General features: G+C 37.6%; 1 protein-coding gene across 14 annotated transcripts in view; it reads right to left on the bottom strand.

The window, feature by feature from the left end:
• Positions 1 to 4,525: 4,525 nt before the first annotated feature.
• Positions 4,526 to 21,793, bottom strand: part of zdhhc5a (zDHHC palmitoyltransferase 5a) — a 42,908-nt gene continuing 25,640 nt past the window's right edge. For 2 of the 14 annotated variants that reach the window (XM_068220632.1, NM_001039640.1), the window contains 6 exons: positions 21,624 to 21,715; positions 21,412 to 21,538; positions 16,794 to 16,911; positions 15,157 to 15,269; positions 11,197 to 12,056; positions 4,526 to 6,117 (listed from right to left, as the gene is read on the bottom strand). In XM_068220632.1, the coding sequence (XP_068076733.1) occupies positions 5,904 to 6,117; positions 11,197 to 12,056; positions 15,157 to 15,269; positions 16,794 to 16,911; positions 21,412 to 21,538; positions 21,624 to 21,715 (1,524 nt within the window). In that variant the 3' untranslated portion in view covers positions 4,526 to 5,903. Of the gene's footprint in view, positions 6,118 to 11,108; positions 12,105 to 14,896; positions 14,920 to 15,156; positions 15,270 to 16,793; positions 16,912 to 21,411; positions 21,539 to 21,623; positions 21,716 to 21,793 lie in introns of those variants that run through there. The other 12 variants (XR_012402550.1, XR_012402551.1, XR_012402548.1 and 9 more) reach the window with 12 other exon arrangements.

Here is a 21,793-nt window from a genome sequence, read left to right as displayed (position 1 = left end):
ACAAAAACCAGTGCATGGATGTCTATTAGACGTCTTTTAAATATGAAAACTGATGCATGCATGTATGTATATTAGATGTCTGTTAGACGTCTTTTAAACAAAAACTGATGCATGGATGTCTTTTAAACATAAAAACCAATGCATGGATGTTTATTAGATGTCTATTAGACTTCTTTTACACAAAAAATGATGCATATTAGACACACACACACACACACACACACACACACACACACACACACACACACACACACACACACACACACACACACACACACACACACACACACACACACACACACACACACACACACACACACACACACACACACACACACACACACACACACACACACACACACACACACACACACACACACACACACACACACACACACACACACACACACACACACACACACACACACACACACACACACACACACACACACACACACACACACACACACACACACACACACACACACACACACACACACACACACACACACACACACACACACACACACACACACACACACACACACACACACACACACACACACACACACACACACACACACACACACACACACACACACACACACACACACACACACACACACACACACACACACACACACACACACACACACACACACACACACACACACACACACACACACACACACACGATGCATGGATGTCTATTAGATGTCTAATAAACAAAAACAGATGCATGGACGTCTATTAGATGTCTTTTAAATAAACAAAAACAAAGTGCTTGCTGGGAGCATCACTGTTGGGGAACAAATTTTATATCAGTTTCTTTCTACTGTATTGTTGCTCTACTCATTCCTTTTTCACTCCTTGTGTTGTTGTTTTCATTTTGTTTTTGCTCTTCATGGTGTGCTTTTATGATGGTACTGAGTGTTCGACTCAATTCAGTGTTCTGAAAAGGGAGGCTCTTGCCAATATTCATGTCATGAGAATCTGTTCAAGCAAGATGTTATGAAACATGGTAACACTTTACAATATGGTGGTATTGGTTAATGCATTTACCAACATGAACAAACAATCAACAGTACAGTATATTTATCTTTGTTAACGGTAATAAAAATACAGTTTATTGTTAGTTCATGTTAACTTCCAGTGCATTAACATTATTAGCAAGAATTAGTTTGGATTTTAATGCATTAGTAAATGCAGAGCTATGATTAATAAATGCTGTACATGCTTTTTCGTTAATAGTTAATGTTGGTAAAAGTTAACATCAACGCAGCCCTATTGTAAAGTGTGACTAAGCTTTTATTACATGATTTTGTGGTAAACTTCAGTCACCAAGACCAGACCCAACTCTGCAGTCAATGTCTTAAATATCTGTTTTATGTATTAAGTTTATCATTTGAATTTTTTTATTAGTGATGAATGATTAAAGCTTTTAGTATGTTAATATTTTAAACTGAAAGGCACAGAAGAAAGCTGCAGGCAGTCTTCATGTACTACAAACTACTTCACGTCTGCAAAAAAATTAGCAATATTATTTTAACGCCCTAGTGAGTAAATGATTATTGATTTTTTTTTCACTAATTAATGTATGGAAGATGACCAAGTGCTATAAGTGGTTGTGGATGGAGGTTTTTTATTTGCCATTCCAATAAAACTGCTTGTCTTGTTGATCATGCATGTAGACTGGGATTTTTATAAAGTCGCTTCAAATTCATACAGAATAGAAATAACCAGAGTTTTAACAGAGAAAAACGGCCTACAGGTACTTGACTGGCCTTCCAGCTGCTACTGTCTGGGAATCCATATAAACTCATTCACTATGGACAATATAGCTTACCCAATTTAACCGTCTTTGGACTTGTGGGGAAAACCGGAGCACCCGGAGAAAACCCACGCAAACGCTGGGAGAACATGCAAACTCCACACAGAAACGCCAACTGACCCGAGGCTCGAACCAGCGACCTTCTTGCTGTGAGGCGACAGCACTACTTACTGCGATACCGCGTCACCGGTTAATTAATTCACTGTTGTCGTTATTTACATATCAAAACAAATCCCGTCAGGCTATTTTAAGCTAATACTTTCCTACCAAAGGATCACGGTGCACCTTTAAATAATGCATTTTACATTTTTATGTTACCACTATCCTTCAAATCACATCATTGTTAGGGCTGAGATGAATTAATAAAGAATGTATATGTGTTTAAAAGACGTTTATAGGCCTACAGTGCTGCTAGTTAAGTCCCAAAATATTTTGTTGCCGATCGTTCATGGCGTCTTCGCTGATAGATGATTCCCGCATTGTGGAGAACAGACTGAATCCAGTCATAACATTGAATTATAAAATGCTAAATTAAATAAAACTTGGCAAACATTGGATCAAGAGCTAAATAAATTCTGTCTGTGAATAAATGACTTGTTTACTTTACCTGTACACAGGGCCGGAGTGGGACTCCTTTTCAGCCCTGGAGTTTCAAGCCTCAGACCAGCCCACCTCAGTTCACGACTGACTATATTAAAATAAGGTAATTTCCAAATCAGTTTCTAATGACACTATCACGTCTTTTTTTGAGAAAACAACTGCTTTAGAACTTCAAATGTTCAACAACCCTAACAGTATTATATATCTTAACAATAAAAATGAAAAAAAAAAAAAAATTACTCAGACGAGGATCGAACCCGGGTCTGCGGGGTCAAAAACCAACGTACTAACCACTGAGCCACATCAGCGAGAAAATAGATAAAAAGAGTAGAGCTGCGGTAAAATAATGAATAAAACGGCTGTGGTCAAATAAATAACTTAGATAAATAAATTTAAAAAGTGTGACTGCTGAGAGCAACCGATTCTGGAGCTAGGGATACCGGCCCTCGCGGCCAAAAAACGGACCGGCCCACCGGGAATTCTCCCGGTCCTCCCGATTAGCCAATCCGGGCCTGCCTGTACACTTTTCTGCGTCGTCTAAGAAAAAACGTTAGTTTGTCATATCCGCTGCACCGAGGGTCACTCGACCAGCTATTAAGAAAACTTTCATTATCATAGAAACGTTAGGTTTAATTTGAAGACATTGTGACTGAAATAAATGCCTTTTACTTACTATTTCTGAAGCCTTTGTGTATTCATAAGGGTTAACGCATTATAAGAATTTTTACTTATACTGTTTTTTTCATGTATTGTTACAATTTTTCGTGATACAACACATTTTAACACCGTTTATAAGGCATTTTGAATGTTATAACACACTCAGAATATCATTGTATTGCATTACAAATACAGACAATAACATAAATTGTTACCAAATATACCTCTCAAATAATACAAACTATTTATAAAGTAACAAATACATGTTTCTCCGATGTTTCAACACTTTCCTGTGTGCAAACAGTAGTGTTAAAAATGAACCTTACCTGCAGTACTTTCTACATAAACTGTGAAATCCCATTTAACCATTTTGTGACTAATTAAAGTAAATTAGTCACAAAATGTACAACGTGGAGACCGTGAATACACACACATACATACACACACACACACACACACACACACACACACACACACACACACACACATATATATATATATACACACACACACACACACACACACACACACATACATACATACATACATATATGTACATATACACACACACACACACACACACACACACACACACACATATATATATATATATATATATATATATATATATATATATATATATATATATATATATATATATATATATATAAAAGGCTTTGAGGCATCTGGGATGGACCATCACAATGAGAACATGTACTGTGGTCAGATGAATCTGTATTTCAGGTGTTTTTTGGGAGATGGGTGCCGTGTGCTCCGGACCAAAAGAAAGATCATTCAAACTGACCAGCAACAAGTTCAAAAGCCATGTTGTCATGTTACATGGTTATGACAGTGCCCTTTACAATGGTAACTTGCACTTCTACGATGGCATTTTTTAATGCTGAAAAGGACAGAGAGATTTTGAGAACAATATGCTGCCCTCTTATCCAGAGACACCCATGAATATTTCAACAAGGCAATGCAAAACCACATTCTGAACAAACTACAAAGTCCTAGCAACAGAGAAAGAAGATACAGGTAGTTGACAGGCCTGCCTGCAGTCCTGACCTGTCTCCAATAGAGAATCTGTGGTGCATTTTAAAGTGGGAATTTTTCAATTACACCTGAAACACTTGATCACTTGGTGTCTTCAGTCCCTAAACATCTTTTTAATTGTTGTGAACAATTAAACATTACAAAGTGCTAAATGCTTTACTGTTCCACCTTTTTTGAAACGTGTTGCAATGTTTGTTGTATTGTCTGCAATGAAATACAAGTCAAAGTAAATTTAGAAATCACAATTTGTGTTTTCCATACTGTCCAAACCTTTTCTGATTTGAGGTTATATATATGAAACAACTAAATGAATAGAGAAAATAAAGCAAAACAGAAAGAAAATAGTGATGACAAAGGCCAAACAAAAGTCAGAAAGACAAGTCATTTATAAAGAGTTTATTACCAATGCTCAAACACACACACACACACACACGCGCGCATACACATATTCACAACCATGTTCACTCACACTGAACTATACAGTACACTTTCTTCTCTTTCTTTCTTTCCCCTCAGTTAATCTTTGTGATCCAAAAAAGAAAAAAAAAATCCTATGAATGAACTGCTCACAAATAAAATTAAATCTTCTGTCCCCTGATTGGCCAGCCCTGATCTAAAAGACGAGACAGACGATGATTGAAATGACGGCAAAATGTCACAATCTTTTTCTAAAAGTGATAGGTAAGCATTAAATAATAATATTAATAATAAAAGGCTTTCTGATTCGACAGCTAACGTCCACTGATTGGCTGAACTGTCGTCCAATCAGAGGGCACTGATATGGTCTCCAGCATCCTGGTGGTGTAAATCCTACATGGCTGGCTAGTCAAGGCCACTGATGAGATTTGCCCCTCATGTATTAAAAAAAGAAATAGCCTAAGAGGCAGACAATCAATGTCTACAAGATACAATTTGAAATACGAGCCAAAGATGGGGCTCCTCCATGTCAAATAATTATTTTTTTTGGAGTGTGTGTGTGTTATGAGCAACTTTCGTTTTTAGAGCGACCAACAGTTCTTCATCCATCTATATGATTAGATAAAAGCCCATCGAGAACAAATATCAGCCTTTGTAGAAAAACAAAAACATTGTTTGATCTTATCAATAACTATTTATAAAGTCATATAAAATAACACTTTAAAAATTAAATAAAAACACGTTTCCTCCTTGAATTTCCAAGGCCATTGCTCTGAAAACACTAGATTTGAAAAGGCTGCGGTCATTTAAATAATGCATTTGCTTTCTTATTTTCCTAGCGTTTTGCTTCCCTAGCGCTGATTGGATACGGACGCAACATTGTCGCATGCCAATCACAGTGGTCTGAAACGGCTACTGGATGCCACAGGTCCCCTTTTGGTAAAAATCAAATTCCACTCTTTGAAAACAAAACAAAAACAGCGACCATTTTTTTCTCTATACAGAACAATTTACACATTTACGTCAGATAAAAATCTCTTCCTTTTTTTTTCTTATGTACTTGAAATGTTTTGAAGGCAATCCGGTCCTTTGCCGTCACGTTGACTTGGTCTTCCAGCTCCTTATGTGTAAGTCTTGAAGTCCGATCACGTGACGGTGAATGAATGAATGAGTAGCTCCCTGCTCTTCCTCCTCCTCCTCTTCCTCCATGTCAAATCCAACCAATACCTGCTGGTCAGCAATGATTTCCTAACATTTGCACGGCCACCAATAAAAGTCTGGTGCGCAGTTATTATTATTCTTTTCTCTGCTATGGTGAAGAAATGAGTCTGTGGCTCGTCTGTCACACGGAGATCTCGTAAGTGGTCCCTCCGACACCGGTCACCTTCTTCACGCCACCTCCAGGCTTGTGCGCGGGACTCTGGGAAGAGCCGGCACTGGAATGTGCCTGGCCTGGGCGAGTGGACACGCTGATGGGATGAGTGGGGGATGAGGGGGTGGAAGAAGGCTTTGGCTGCCCGTTTGTCCGACTATACGACTTCATCTGAATCTCGTCCCTAAGTCAAGAAAAATGGAGAGAAACTGAGAAATTAGAGAAAGACCTATATATGAGCATTACTGTTCCAACATTTGAGGTCAGAAATGATCAGCAATGCTCCACTAGATTGATCAAATCAACGGAAAGACTTTTTTTGTTTCAAATTAAAATGTTATATCATATAAATGAAAATATAATAAAACAAAAATATATATTAAAGAAATCCTAATACCAGTTTCCCCCCTAAATCTCAAATAACTTTACTTGTATAGCACTTTTCACAATAATTATCTTTCCAAAGCAGCTTCACAAAATGTGCAAATCATACACTGCATTAAAGTCAAAATCAGAAAAGTCAAAGAGTTGTGTAAAGAGTTGGCAGTAAATAAATGTAGTAGACCTGTAGTAATGCAGTATATACAGTGCATGCAGAAAGTATTCACTTAACTTCTTCACATTTTTTATGTTACAGCCTTATTTTAAAATGGATTAATAATGACAATGTGAAAAAATATATATTTTTTTTAATTATTGCAAATTTATTACAAATAAAAAACCTGAAAAATCACATGTACACAAGTATTCACAGCCTTTGCCATGAAGCTCTAAATTGAGCTCAGGTACATTCTTGAGATGTTTCAGCAGCTTCATTGGAGTTCACCTGTGGTGAGTTCAGTTGATTGGACATGATTTGAAAAGGCATACACCTGTCTATATAAGTTCCCAGGGTTGACAGTGCATGTCAAAGCCCAAACCAAGCATGAAGACAAAGGAATTGTCTGTAGACCTCCGAGACAGGATTGTCTGAGGCACAAGGCTGGGGAAGGTGACAGAAAAATTTCCGCTGCTCTGAAAGTTCCAATGAGCACAGTGGCCTCCATCATCGAAAGATGTTGCAGCGGAAGATGTTTGAAATTACCAAGACTCCTCCTAGAGAAAGCCGGCCATCTAAGCTGAGTGATCGGGGGAGAAGAGCCTTAGTCAGAGAGTTGATCAATAACCCGATGGTCACTCTCTCTGAACTCCAGTGTTCTTCTGTGGAGAGAGGAGAACCTTACAGAAGGACAACCATCTGTGCAGCAATCCACCAATCAGGCTTGTATGGTAGAGTGGCCAGACGGAAGACACTCGCTGCCTGGAATTTGCCATAAGGCATCCGAAGGACTCTCAGACCATAACCAACAAAATTCTCTGGTCTGATGAGACTAAAATTGAACTCTTTGGAGTAAATGCCAGACGTTACATTTGGGGAAAACCAGGCACCGCTCATCACCAGGCTAATACCATCCCTACAGTGAAGCATGGTGGAGGCAGCATCATGTTGCAGGGATGTTTTTCAGCAGCAGTTACTGAAAGACTAGTCAGGATAGAGGGACAGATGAATGCAGCAATATACAGAGACATCCTGAATGAAAACCTGCTTCAGAGTGCTCTTGACCTCACACTGGGGCGACGGTTCATCTTTCAGCAGGACAATGACCCAAAGCACACCTCCAAAATATCAATGGAGTAGCTTCACAACAACTCGATGAATGTCCATAAGTGGCCCAGCCAGAGCCCAGACCTAAATCCTATTAAACATCTCTGGAGAGATCTAAAAATGGCTGTACACAGCTACTTCCCATCCAACCTAATAAAGCTTGAGGGGTACAGCAAAGAGGAACAGGCAAAAAACTCCCAAACACAGGTGTGCCAAGCTTGTGGCATCATATTCAAAAAGACTTGAGGCTGTAATTGCTGCCAAAGGTGCATCAATAAAGTATTGAGCAAAGGCTGAGAATACTTTTGTACTTGTGCTGATTCAGTTTTTTTTTTTTAATACATTTTCAACAATTCCAAACAAATCACTTTTCACATTGTCATTATGGGGCATTGTGTGTAGAATTTTGAGGAAATAAATTTATTTAATTCATTTTGAAATAAGGCTGTAACATAAATGTGGAGAAAGATAAGCTTTCCTTTCCAAAGAAATCATTTTTATTTTTGCACTATATATGAGATGAGAGAGCTCTCCAAAATAAAGTAAATAATCTTCATCTGTGTTCTGAAGATGAATGAAAGGAACGTCATGAGGGTGAGTAATTAATAACAATTTTCGTTTCAGGGTTAACCAACCCTTTAACACAGGCTAGTGACAAAGATGTATTATATTGACCTTATTTTAAAATGCGGAATTGCGCCTGTTTTCACGACTGTCTTAGAACATCCGTTTCAGTCGCCTATGGGAGAAATGACTAGGAATAATAAATGGCAGAGAACGGTCAAACTACTTACTCTACAAACAAATGTTTGCATGACTATAGAGACCAAGTAGAATAATATAACAAGGAAATATCAGTTTGCAACATCAAACAGCGAAACGAGCAGTTTTTAATGTCTAAAAATGAATGGAAGTGAATGAGACCGGAAGTCTCGTGCCAAAAAGATTCAAATGGCAGCGCCCACTCGTTTGCGGAGAATAAGGTCAATAGATGGCATGGCAGTTTAAAAAAAAACTTCCCAAAGCAGAAATTAGTTAAAAAAATAAAGTTTTAGCTGAAGTGGCGAATCCAGCCGTGACAGCCAGTTAATTTCAATTTCTCTGCCATGCAATTTGGAAAGGAAACATTTTCTTAAGCACTCAAGTGCAGCAGGTTTATTATAACCATTAGCATGCCACTGAAACGTCTTAAAATTGAGGGCCAATGTCTCGGCCCTTGGTTAGACTTAAAATAATAATGCTTGCATGCAAACTTAAAATATAAAACAATGATAATGGAATATAGTTCATTTTGTTCTCTACAAGAAAGATGCAACGAAAACACATTCTCTGCTCTGGTCAATGTTGATGCTTTTTTAAAATGCTGACTAATAACTCCAAGATGAGCAGGCTTTTAAACCTCTATAATGAGCAGCATGATGATGCTTCTTGTCTGTCTGTGATCTATCCATCAAGTCATTTTACCAGTGAGGAAATTGGATTGGCTTATTCTGTATCTAGTTTATCTACAAACGTCACCATTGTAATGACTTAAAAAACAACATGACGTCGAAAGATTTTAAAATCTAGATACTAGATTTCTAGATACTAAAATCATCTGTTCGCTCGTTACACATTAACTTGTTCTTCTGATGTTTATCATAAGATCTATTTTTGGATACTTGTGTGTGTGCATGTATAATATATATGAAAAATGGAGGAAAATAAAACAAACCACTTGAAAAAGTTTTGTTTTTGGGATTTTTGAAGCATGGGTTTGAGTAAAATATGAATATTGGTTTAATCACTGATCACATTTTAATTATTAATCTAAATTTAACATACAATAATTGTCATTTATAGCATTTTCCACCAGAAAATATAAAATAACTACTTTATATTTGAAGACATAGTACAATTTAATATAATGCTGTGATTTCAACGCTAACTTTTTAGTATTACACTGGTCAATTCTTCAGAAATTACTTGTTAACATGCTGAGAAATCTTTTTACATCTTTTTACATTTTTACAACTTTCACATCTTTGATTAATAGCAAGTTCTGAAACACGGAATGTGCCTTAAAATCTTTTGTAATAAATATGTTTATTATCCTGCTTTATCCATTTAAAGCATCCGTGGTAACTATTCATTTCTATACAATCCTAACCAATTTTTTTTTTAACTGTATAGTGTAGGTCCAATTCTACAAAAACTATTTATTTTTTCTCTCTTTATCAAAAAGTCCTGAACAATATAATTACTCAACTGTTAATTGATCATAATAATAGCCTATCTAATAATAATAAATGTTTCTTGCAGAATAAATCAGCATTGAAGGATTTCTGAAACATCGCGTGACTGCAATAATGATGCTAATTCAGCTTTAAAATCACATGAATAAAGTCTATTAAAAATAATATAAGTAAATTACTTATTTAAGATTTATTCAAACACAAGCCATTTTCACTTATATCAAAATATGCTTTTGCTGTGCTGTGCTATGCTGTGTATTTTGGATCAACTAAATGCAGGCCTGCTGAGCAGAAGATTCACAATTTGCACTGAAGCTTGCGATGCTTTTTGGGGAAACTCATGTATTTAATGGTGCTGTATGTAAGTTATTGACTCTTCTAAAGCATAAAAATACTGTAATATACTTGCAGATATTTAAGAAACATGCCAAGCAAACATTCATGTTTATCTGTAAAACAATGCTGAAGTCAGTTATTCTGCTTTGAAAATGTGCGTTATGTGCCAGAACGTCTGTCTTTGTTTTGGTCATTTAACCTGCCCACTGCCACTTCAGCCAATTATATTTCATTTTGGCACATTTCTACTTAAAAGGAAAGTTCATCCCAAAAAATCTCTTATGCTCCACTTGTTCTAAAACTGTTCGAGTTTGGAGGTTGGTTTTTTTATGGTTGTATTAGAAGAATATAGAAAACGGGCAGCCATTGACATCTAAATGTCTTTCTTTTCTTTTTTATTCTTTTATAACTTGTTTTAACACATTTTAATCGGTTTATAATCACCTTTATTATTTGTTTTAATTTTCTTAAATTTGTCTCTTTTATTCCTGTTAATGTAAAGCACTTTGAATTGCCACTGTGTATGAAATGTGCTATATATAAAAAAAATTACAAAAAACTTGCCTTGCCATAGTATCTAGTTTTCCTGCTATGAACGTGAAAGCTACTGGTCTCCAACATTCTTCAGAACATCTTTTTTTTTGTGTTCAGGAGAAGAAGGAAACCCATAAACGTTTAGATTCAGCTCAGGGGCTGAGTAAATAAAATAATGTAGGTGAACTATCCCTTTTAATAAAAAAGGGTATTGTACCAATATTGTCTGTTCATAAGCTGTTATAACAATATATTCAACAAATTAATGTTAAAGCACTTTGGTAACAATCAACACAAAGAAACAAGGTAGCAGAAAGCAGCTGATGAGAGCATAAGAATCACTGGAGATCTGCCTAGACACAATGAGTTCAGAGCGGTGCGAGAAAGAAAACGTCAGGAAGAAAGAAGTGAAAGAGAGGCACTCACAGGAGTCTGGGAGGAGGAGGAGGAAGAGTAGGAGGAAGGAGGCAGCAGGCTGCGCAGAGCGTCGTAAGCTGGAGGGGAAGTTACTCACTTTGGCGCCTGAATGCCCCCTCCCGCAACCGAGGCCGAGGCTTTGCGGACCAGGCGGTACTGCATCTCTGCAGCGGCAGCGCTAGAGTACGACAGAGACTTGCCCAGCGGCGGGGGGTGCGGCGAGCGTGGCGGGTGGGTGGTGTCGGTGGAGCGGGTGCGGTAGGGGTATGAAGGCTGAGGGGGGCCCGAGTCAGAGAGCAGAGGGGGTCGAGAGAAGCGGGGCGGCCGATGGTGGTGGTGATGATGGTGGTGGTGGTGATGGTGCTGAGCTTGCGAATCGTGCAGCAGGCGCTCCCGCTCGCGCTCAGGGGGAACGGGTGGAGAACCGGAACCACGGAGAAACACTGCATGCTGAGGAGAGGCCATGAGGGCGGAGCTAGAGGCCACCGGCTGGTGGAGCTCTGCCTCCCTCTGATGGGCAATTTGTGCTGACAGGAAGGGGGAGCTATATCCAACTACAGGCGTTCGTGGGCGACCCGGAGACATCTCTGGTGCTGCCGATTCAAAATCGGGGCTTTCGGAAGGTGTGAGGAGACTATCGTAGGACAGGCTACCGTTCCTCGCAGCCTGCGGCGGAGTCTGATTGGCTAAGCTCTTGTAGCTGGTGGAGGTGGTGGCTTCGGATGGCGGGGCGTTGTGTGTGGAGCGAACGCTGGAGGAGCGCGAGGCTCTTTCGGCGAGCACTGTAGGATCAGAAAAGGAGGGATATGAGCGACCTCCTAGGGAGTAGCCTGGGATTCCTGAGCCTGGAGGTCCTCCAGGGCCCCCACCTGTTCGCTCGGCCCCGCTTCGCTCTGCTCCTCCCCCCTCGCGCCCATCCAGACTGGGCTCAGAGCGATAGCCGGGCTGCTGACTGGACTGCAGGAGAGAGGAAGAGGACTCTTTAAGACTGTCCCCACGACTCATCTACAGAGAGAGCGAGAGACAGAGAGAAAGAGACGCACACAGAGAGAGAGAGAGAGAGAGAGAGAGAGAGAGAGAGAGAGAGAGAGAGAGAGAGAGAGAGAGAACGCAAGCAGAGGAGTTTATAAAGATACAAGGGAAATCTGAGAGCTAATTTCTAATGGCATGTTCACATCAGACGCAGATGAAGACTCGAGCGTGAATGATTTAAATGTAAAGTCAAGACGAGATCAGATATCTTGCTGCGCTATTCGCACAAATGAGGCAAATTAAGCGAATAGCACATCCCAAACTGAGCCTTTCAGGCATTTGACAAATGTAACGTGTGATTTGTGCGAATCACTTGCGTTGAAAAATCTGAACGAGGCGCATTTACCAATCAGAAGCTTGCTTTAGTAGGGGCGTGATTATGACGGAGCATCTGTAGTTGGTGTCCCGAGGTGGAATTTCCCAGGCAAAGCTTCTGGAGGAGTTAATGAACTCACAGAGCAGGGTGGATCTCTAAAAGATCTAATGGATCCAAAGACAGCCCGAACAAATCTATGCTGTTTTTCAGCCTTCCTAAAGCATATGAAGCACAGCTAGTCTATCAATAAAATCTATCTCAGTCCTTAGCATTAAAACTGAAGCCACTTAGCAGACAGATGCGCCTCTCATGGCACGAATCTGTCTATTGTGAAGTGAATTTGATGTGCAAATGAAGCGTGTAAACTCAAAATGTCTACATGCATGGATACCGTAATTTATTCGCGCAAGCTGCATCTGGTGTGAACGCCCCAAAAGGGACATCAAGGGAAAGCCCTATGGTAAGGACCATGTGGGCTACTGGGGACAATGATTTGGGAAAGTTTTCTATTGCTAAAATAAAGAGCCAGCATTACAGCATTTGACAGACAGAGAGGATAAGCTTGGAAAAGCAGGAAACACTGAGATATTGGCAACAAACTTGGAAGCACTTGGAAGGGCAAAACATGGTCGTTTCTCACATGAGTTTTAAATGAATAGAACTTTTGCTTGTGTTTAAATATACAAGGTACATCACAAAGGTAAAAGTCCCATCAGTTATCTTTTCTTGCTTTGTGGTTTTTACTGGCAGTTGGAAAAGCCCTGGGGCCTCATATATAGCAGGTAAGCTACGGACATTTGACCATGCCGGCTTCATAACTTAAAACCAAACATCTGATTAAAGCCAACTACAGATGACCTGTGCATTGTTTAATCTATTTAACTCACAGGTACATATTTATGAGCAGAAATACATTATGAAATGTTATTTTCAGTTTGTTTTTAGCTACTAAACACGATCAAAACAGAACCTTGTAAATGTGATTCTAAATCCCAGCAGACAGATCAAAGGGACTGACTGTTTCCCTGTTTAGGAGGCTGTGCTTAAAGTTTAGATCAGAGGTGCCCAAACTTTTTCGTATGATGGGGCCAAAAACCAAATATCATTGAGAGCCATGAGGCAAAGATAAATATACCAAACTACATTACATTAAAGTTGCCATGGGTAATTTCCATTGCTATTTTTTTTTCTTAATATTTAAAAAAAATAGAAAACATTACTTTTAATTGTATTATCTAATGCAGTATAACGTCTTAAATGAGAACTCATTCATTCATTTTCTTGTCGGCTTAATCCCTTTATTAATCCGGGGTCGCCACAGCAGAATGAACCGCCAACTTATCCAGCAAGTTTTTACGCAGCGGATGCCCTTCCAGCCACAACCCATCACTGGGAAATAAATGAGAACTTATTGCAATTAAAAAAAAAACAATCACATTTATTACACAGTGGAGTTCAACGATGAATACATAAGTCAAGCAGAATCTGCCTTTGACTTAATTTGCTCACCGAAGTCTCTGCATTGTCGGAACAGTATGTCCATTTAAACAAAATCTGAATAATTTACATCATTTAATTAAAACATTTAATTTCAGCTAGATTTTAACATTAAAACAAACATACAAAGGGTGACATTAAATTTGAATTGAAAATTTCGAAACAATCCTCATCATTCTTACTCTCTTCTGAGATGGGATGGCGGGCCAAATCAAAGGTTAGCATGGGCCAACTTTGTGCTTAAGGCCCTAGTTTAGGCATCTCCGGTTTAGATTAAGCAAACGATTATCATATTCTTTGCGAGTGAACTACATCTTAAGTCTTTAAAAGGGTTTATAAGGCTTAACTACATGACTATAATCACAACTAAAAGATTTTACAGTAGTTCACGGTTGATTTTGCATCTGAGTGGTGGAAGCCAAATCAACAAGAGCAAAGAGATAGATATTAATCTTTAAATTGACATTTGTGGCTGTTTTGTGTCAGCAAATCACTGTCAAAATGTGACCTTTAGAACTTTACGCACAAAGCCTCAGGTCTTTCAGAATCAATCAAAATTGGAAGATGCTTTTTATCTAATCTATCTCAGTCTAATGGTGTACAGCCAAAACTGACAAACCTCCAAAGCTACATGTGTTGAGTATAATTAAATAAATTATATTCATCATCTTGTTTTCAGAATGACCATATTTGCCAGTTCCAAATGTTTCTTTATATAAGCTGTAGCCTTTTGGAAAAGCAGTCAACATCTTTAAATATTTTATCATTTTTAAATATCAAAATGAGCATATAATTACTACCTGATTAAATAAATACTAGGAGCATCACAAGACATTTAAATTGAAATTAATGCATGTGTACATTTAAAAAAGAGATAAAATTAGGGTAAAGAGAAGACCAATGACACATAAAAACAGACACACAGGGGGGAAAAAGTACAGTGTAAACTTACTGATACTGTTCAACTGAATGCCACTGAATGAACCAAATTGGAAGGGGAAAAACAATTTAAATGAATTGAACAAAATGTTATAGGAAAAAGAAAAAAATATGTGGTATAAAGGAAACAATAATTACAGTCATGCAAAAGAATGTGAATGATGACACATCAACTCATTAAATGCAGTGAATCACCACCATAGAGGATGAGTGAACATGTAGAGCTCTGGACTCTGTGTAAACAACACATACATGAGCAGGCAGAAGATTTACCTGATTGGCATAGGCATGAGTGAGGGCAGTGTGATTCTTGCCCGGACTGCTGTATGTAGGCCTGTATTTGAACATGGTGGGGGTGGGTGGAGCTTTATTCAACAGACTACTCTCTGCACAAAACAAACAAACAAAGAAAGATCAGATACAGAGTTTAAAATACACACGTATGTAAACATGGACCACAAAGCCAGTCTTAAATTGCACGAAAATACATTGTATGGTTCAAAATTTTACATTCTTTTGAGCAAAAAACATTACAAAATCAAGTAAAAATGTTTCATGAAGATATTTTGTACACTTCCTACCATAAATATATCATTTTTAGATTAGTAATATGCATATTATATTAATTTGAACAGTTTTAAAGGCGATCTACTAAATATTTGCATTTTGCTTTTAAACACTTAGAATCCAGACATTCAAATAGATGTTTTTTCTGCTAAATATTGTTCTATCCTAACCAATCATACATTAATGGAAAGATTATTTTACCAGCTTTCAGTTGACACACAAATCACAATACTTGGCTGGATTTTGCAATCACAAATACTGAATTTAAGCAAGTGCAATATCATACTTCTTTAGTTAAATATAAAATCTAAAATCCTATTTAACTGAATATTAAAAAGGAGACAAGACTAAATCACAATTTAACATTCTATAACAACAACATCGCTGCGGTTTCATTTTGAAACTGTGGACGAACACCAATTAAAAGATGAATATGGAAACATGATTAATAAATGTTTAAGACTACATATACAGCACTGTGCAAAAGTTCTAAGCACTATACCAGCTTTGTTGGTCTAAGACTTTGGTACAAAATATAAAAAATCAGTCTTTTTATTAAAAACAACAGAAAGTATGTACAAAAAACCCAAAACAGTGACAGCCCAACATTTCCGTTGCGAACAAAGTCTTTTTTAAATGTGTCTTAGCACCAAGCACAGCTTAAATGTCATTTAATGTCATCTGACATTTTCTGAAATAATGTGCTGTGCAATATCAGGCATTTTTAGCACTTTCCAGAATTCTTCTTTAGGTTTACAAAGTCATTTCTTTCTTTTTCTGTCTAGATGATCTCATACAGCCTCTATAATATTCAGGTCTTGACCCTGTGGAGGTCATTTCATGACTCTCTGTCTTTCATCAGCCGTTTTCTTTCTCGAAATTGGATTTCACTGCAATTAGCAGATCGTTATCATGCTAAAAATTAAAACTATTACCACTGAAGTCCTTTCCAGAAGGAATGGCATAATGGACTAAAACCTATATGTACTTTTCAACATTCACAATTGCATCAATTCAGACAATATTGCTAAAAACATGCAGATCAAATCGGGTAAAACAGCGTCTCACTCCAACAGTTTACACGCAACAATTAAACCAAAATTATTTAAATTCTAACCTAACTCCTATCCTAATAAACCACACATCAACTAAAAGATCATTTATTCACCCTGTATAAATCTCAATTACACAAAATGACACTTATGACTGGTTTTGTGGTAAAGGGTCACATATATCCATTATACCATCAGCAAAACAACAGATTTAATGTTGGCTTTTGCGCAGTGCTGTATATAAATAAATCAGACTGGTATTAATGGTTTGTCATGCTGGTTTTCTCTAACCCTCAGAGTGTCCGGCAGGTCCTCGTGACAATCCCGGGTATCTGAGCTCCGGTTTAGGTGGAGGCGGAGGCTCGGCATCAGCAGACTGACTCTCCATCATCTCCAAACTGCTCTTAGACTGAAACATCGCAAGACAGAGGAACAAAAACAAGTTGTAATTTAAGCAAATAAACAGACAAAAAAGTTGTAAACTTTCATTTAAAGGTTGACTAATTTAAACAAATACACTAATGCAATCTTTTTTTTTCAACAGGCTTAATAAAAGATTTAGGTTTAAAGGCATAAAGGGGAACTTAGCATGAAATGCTATTGATTTAGTGTGGAATTTGTTAGCAAAATGAGTGAACCACTATCTATTTATATTCTTTGGACAAAGTCTGCAACACAATAGCTGCTTCAACTCCCAGAATTCTTATTCACAATTTAATATGTCTAAAAATTATTTGTTTTACTGTGTAAAAATGTGGCAAGATACACAAATATTGTAAAAAATGTGCTATAAAAATACGCAAATTTCAAGTCCACATATAAAAACTGATGGAAATTCACTGAATAAATCCTTCCATGCACAACAAAACACACAAGACTTCGGATTGGACAAATCAATTTCATTGCACGGGATCTCATATGCAGTGCAAGGCATAAGCCATTTATGATGCATCAAATGAGACAATTCCTTTTCAAATGCAAAAATGTCCATTCATATTATACATTTTTTATGCCAATTGCTAAGAAGTGAGGATTTTATTAACTTGAACACATAGGATGGAAACAGGGCTTTATCTGCTCATGTTTTATGTAATATTTCAAATCTGTGCCCAAGTTAAATGGTCACTTTGTATGGAAACAGCTGAGCATAGAAACATATTTCACCCCAAAAAAAATTCAATCATTTATCCTTCCTGCCTGATGTGGTTTCAAACCTTCATGAGTTTCTTTCTTCTCTTGAACATACATGTTTTTCGAAGAATACTGGTTGATGGGACCCATCTACTTTTACTGAATTTTATTTTGTAATTTATAGTGACTTCTGTAATAATTGTATTTCCTACTATAGAAGTCAATGGGTCCCACCAACCAGCATTTTTCAAAATATCTTCTTTTGTGTTTAACAGAATAATAAAACTCAACTAAGCTTTGAAGAAGTAAATGAGGTAAATGATGACAGAATAAATACTTTTGGGTAAACCATTGCTTTAAGTGATATATTGTAAATATTTTGGTACTACAGCACATGTTTACTCTATTGGTACACCACACTACCCTTGGCACAGGCCAATGTGTTGACGGGTGGGGTGACATGAATACACTTTAGGCTCTTTCTCTAGCTCTAACGTGCCAACTTTCCACGAGTAACCGTTTAAAGCTGGCACACCTCTGCGTTGCTGTTTACTAGGGTCTTGGTATCAAGGCAGAAGATTGAGCAACCTTATTATAGGGATTAGACCAGGACTTCTGAAGCTAATGGTAGAGAAGTGAATGAACATTTTGCTAAATCTGTTCCTTTCATTTGTGCACATTTACCAAACAGCTCTCCCTGGCACACTAGACATCTCCCTCGCTCTCTAAATAACTCAGCAAGCTCCAAGCCTTTCATTTAAGAAACCATTAATGCAAAAAAACACGCATTGCCAAAAAGCTGACGAATTTTCTCGTAACTCCTGGTTGCAATCTTTAAAAAAATGTCCAAAGCATGTAATGAAGTGTTCCAAACAGATAGAAAGTTCCTGTAGTTGTAGAACGTAAATCACATGACTTTTCAGAATACAACCTTTCATTATGGAACAACAAAGTATTTCTGACAGTTTAAAAGCCAGGCTACGATTCAGCCGTATTAATGGAAGTCTGTCTGTGTCAGCCGTCCTCAATCACAAAGTAAACAGCACAAACAGATATAAATATATATATTTTTCAGCATAGTCTGCAAGAGAGGGGGAATTTGAACCAGTAGCTTGCAAAACAATAGTGTGACCTAGGGATTTTGACTCAATGGGAAGAGTTGATGCTAATTAATGAATTCAGTTGTCATATCCAGCCAATGTAAAGGCCAGGTAAAACTTGTTTGATAAACAAACATTTCAGACATTTATAAGACAAAGTAAAGAAAACAGTCAGTAAGTGTTCTAAATGTAAATTTACAGGCAACACAATGAATAACTATTACAAAACACAAGAATAAAGAAACTACTTTAACTCTAGCTTATGATCAGACTGAAAAACAAGTAAAATTTTTGTCTGTTTTTTTTTTCTTGATCCATTGGCTGAGAGTTATTCAGTTTATTTTTCAGACTGACTTGCTTCAAGTACCGTACTTTCCACCCTATAAGGCAAACCTAAGTGCCTTAAATTTTGTCAAAAATCAGCCGTTCGCCTGATAATCCTTACGTGTGTTCCAAAATCTGTAAGAATATTGTTCTGAGACTTTGGTAAGCCCTCCACTTAATTGACCTTCGGAGCATTTCCTGCCGACACAGGGATGTAATACGTACACAACGCAAGTATGCTGGCAGCGATTAACAAAAGAAGCGCTGGACATTGGTGTAAACAGGGCATTTAAAGTGAAGTTGCGAGTGGAATGGGAATGATGTATGATAGACGGTGAACACACCTTTACTAAGACTGATAGGCAGCGCCAGTCGAGTTACGCCACCATATGTAAAAGGTTTGTGGATGCATGGACTAAAATATCTGCTTTAATTGTTGTCCGAGCTTTGGCGAAAGCAGGCATAATTGCCGAACAGCCACCTGGCAATGAGACTGACTCCGACAATGAGGAGAGGAAAACTGGCATGTCTGATGGCGAAATTGCTCAGCTGTTCAATTCAGACACAGAAGATGAGGGCTTTGAGGGTTTTGTGGGAGAAGATGAATTAAAAAGTTATGTGAGTATTGATAATAGTAGCGGAAAATACAGTAAATGAATCCTGAATTAAGAATGTGTAGATAATTGGATTGGAAAAACAAATACACTGAGGAAAATGTATGTATTTTTGCATTATATGAACATGCTCAAGCTCTGATTTATAATATTTAAGGCTTTAGGTTGCTGAAAGGCAAATCAGGCCTTTTCTCCCCAGAAACTAGTGATGGGTCGTTCTTAAACTTTTGTATGACTCGAAAACGGGAAGTCCTTTCTGGGAGCGATTCGTTCATTTGCGCATGTGCACATTTGTGCAGGTGGAGAAGATTAGTCCTCTATCGGGCCTGAGTCGTTCATTCATCACGTGAAAGACAGAAGCCAATTATATGCATTTAGAGCTGGAAAAATAATTAATTTCTCGAGTCCTCTGGTTTTGAGTCATCTCTCTTCTTTACATGCTGTCACAATGAAAAACCAGATGCCTTGAAAGGTGAACCTATCATGGCTCCTTTCGGCTCAGACTGTGTGCATTGACTAAGCTTAAAAGGGACAGTCAGTGTGACCTGTCAGATGAGGTGAGCTGAAATAATCAGACAAAAAAAAAAAAAAAAAAAAACAGGTAAACAATAAATGATAATTTTCTCTTTCTTATAGTATTCTAGTTCTGTCTTGTAATGTATTTTTTTTTATAATGTATTTTTTTTATTTATAACCATGTCAGCAACCAAGGCTATGTATGCAAGAACATTTCAATATTAAATAAACAATTAAGAACAACAAACAAATAAATACACAAATTAAATACGTTTTTTTTTGTAATAAGAATTCAAAAAATTGAGTCATGTTGCTAAAAATGTCCTTAAGAGAATTCATTTCATAAAAAGGTCTTCTGGAATCATTAAAAGCAGGACAGTCCAGTAAAATGTGTTTAACAGTAAGGGGAGTTTTTCAGCACAAACATTGAGTTTGATCTTCATCTAGAAGTAAAAAGGCGTGAGTTAATCTTGTATGCCCAAAACGACATCTTGTAAAAATCACTTGATCAAATCAAGTCCTAAAATGTCTTAAAGTTGTGTGTGAGATTTCAGGTTGGATTTCATGTAATTTATCATTTTCCAATGCATCCCACTCCTCTTGCCACTTATTTAAAATGTAAATGATGATAAAAGGTCTCATCTCTGATGGAGAAATTTGGCATTTGTTCACAACTTGCTTCAAAGCATCTTTAGCAGCTGCATCAGCTCGCTCATTTCCTGAAAGCCCAACATGTCCTGGAATCCAGCAAAAAATGATGTGATAAAACTAATTTTGTAGATGGTGAGTTCTGTCTTGTTTGTAGTGTGCACCAACATTTGGTGCAGCTGTAGATGCGTTTGAAAGCAACTTGTAACATTCTAATAATATTTTGGCAAATTAAATGAAATAAACGAAATTACTTGGAAAAAAAGGTTAGTTCATCTCAATCAACGAGACTCAAAGGTCAGTAAAATGATCTGAACTTCCCATCACTGCCAGAAACAGACTGTTTAATAAATCCTTTAAACAATTTGTAATTCTGTTTGTTTGATTTATCAATAATAAACAAAATGATGACCATATACACGAGAAACTGGTCCATTATTTTTTCATGGCTTTTTTAAAGTCTGGAAAAAACAATTAAAAACTCCCTGTCGTTTATTAAACCGTCCCAAAGGAGAATTTTGGACAAAAACAGACAGAGCAGTAAAGAATAGAAGTAAAATGGGATTATTTCCTTACCCGGTGCAGGTCTCCCTGGATTCCGTTGTCAAGTACCTTAGCTGCAAGTTGAGCCTCGGTAAGCTGCGGTCTGAGGAAAGGAGGCTGAACAGACACAGTCTGAGCCTTCCTCTTTCTACCCAGATACCTATCAGATCAAAACACAACACTGTTTTAAACCCTGAAGCAGAAAATATAACATGTAGGTCAAAGTTTTGAATGTAGATAAAGACCTGGGTGCCTGGGAGCTGCAGAGAACATGCGAAACGTTCCTCAAGCAGCCATTTGTGAAGGGGTTTACACCTCCCCTAAACTTTCCTGTCACCTACAAAAAAACACATTCAACAGTTCATTTAGTAGTTACTTCCTAAGGTATTTGTGAAATAAAATTAGTCTTTAAAAA

Source organism: Danio rerio, chromosome 1, assembly GCF_049306965.1.
Source record: "Danio rerio strain Tuebingen ecotype United States chromosome 1, GRCz12tu, whole genome shotgun sequence".
Taxonomy (NCBI): domain Eukaryota; kingdom Metazoa; phylum Chordata; class Actinopteri; order Cypriniformes; family Danionidae; genus Danio; species Danio rerio.
The sequence above is the reverse complement of the archived record's forward strand: the minus strand, read 5'-3'. Positions and strand labels throughout refer to the sequence as shown.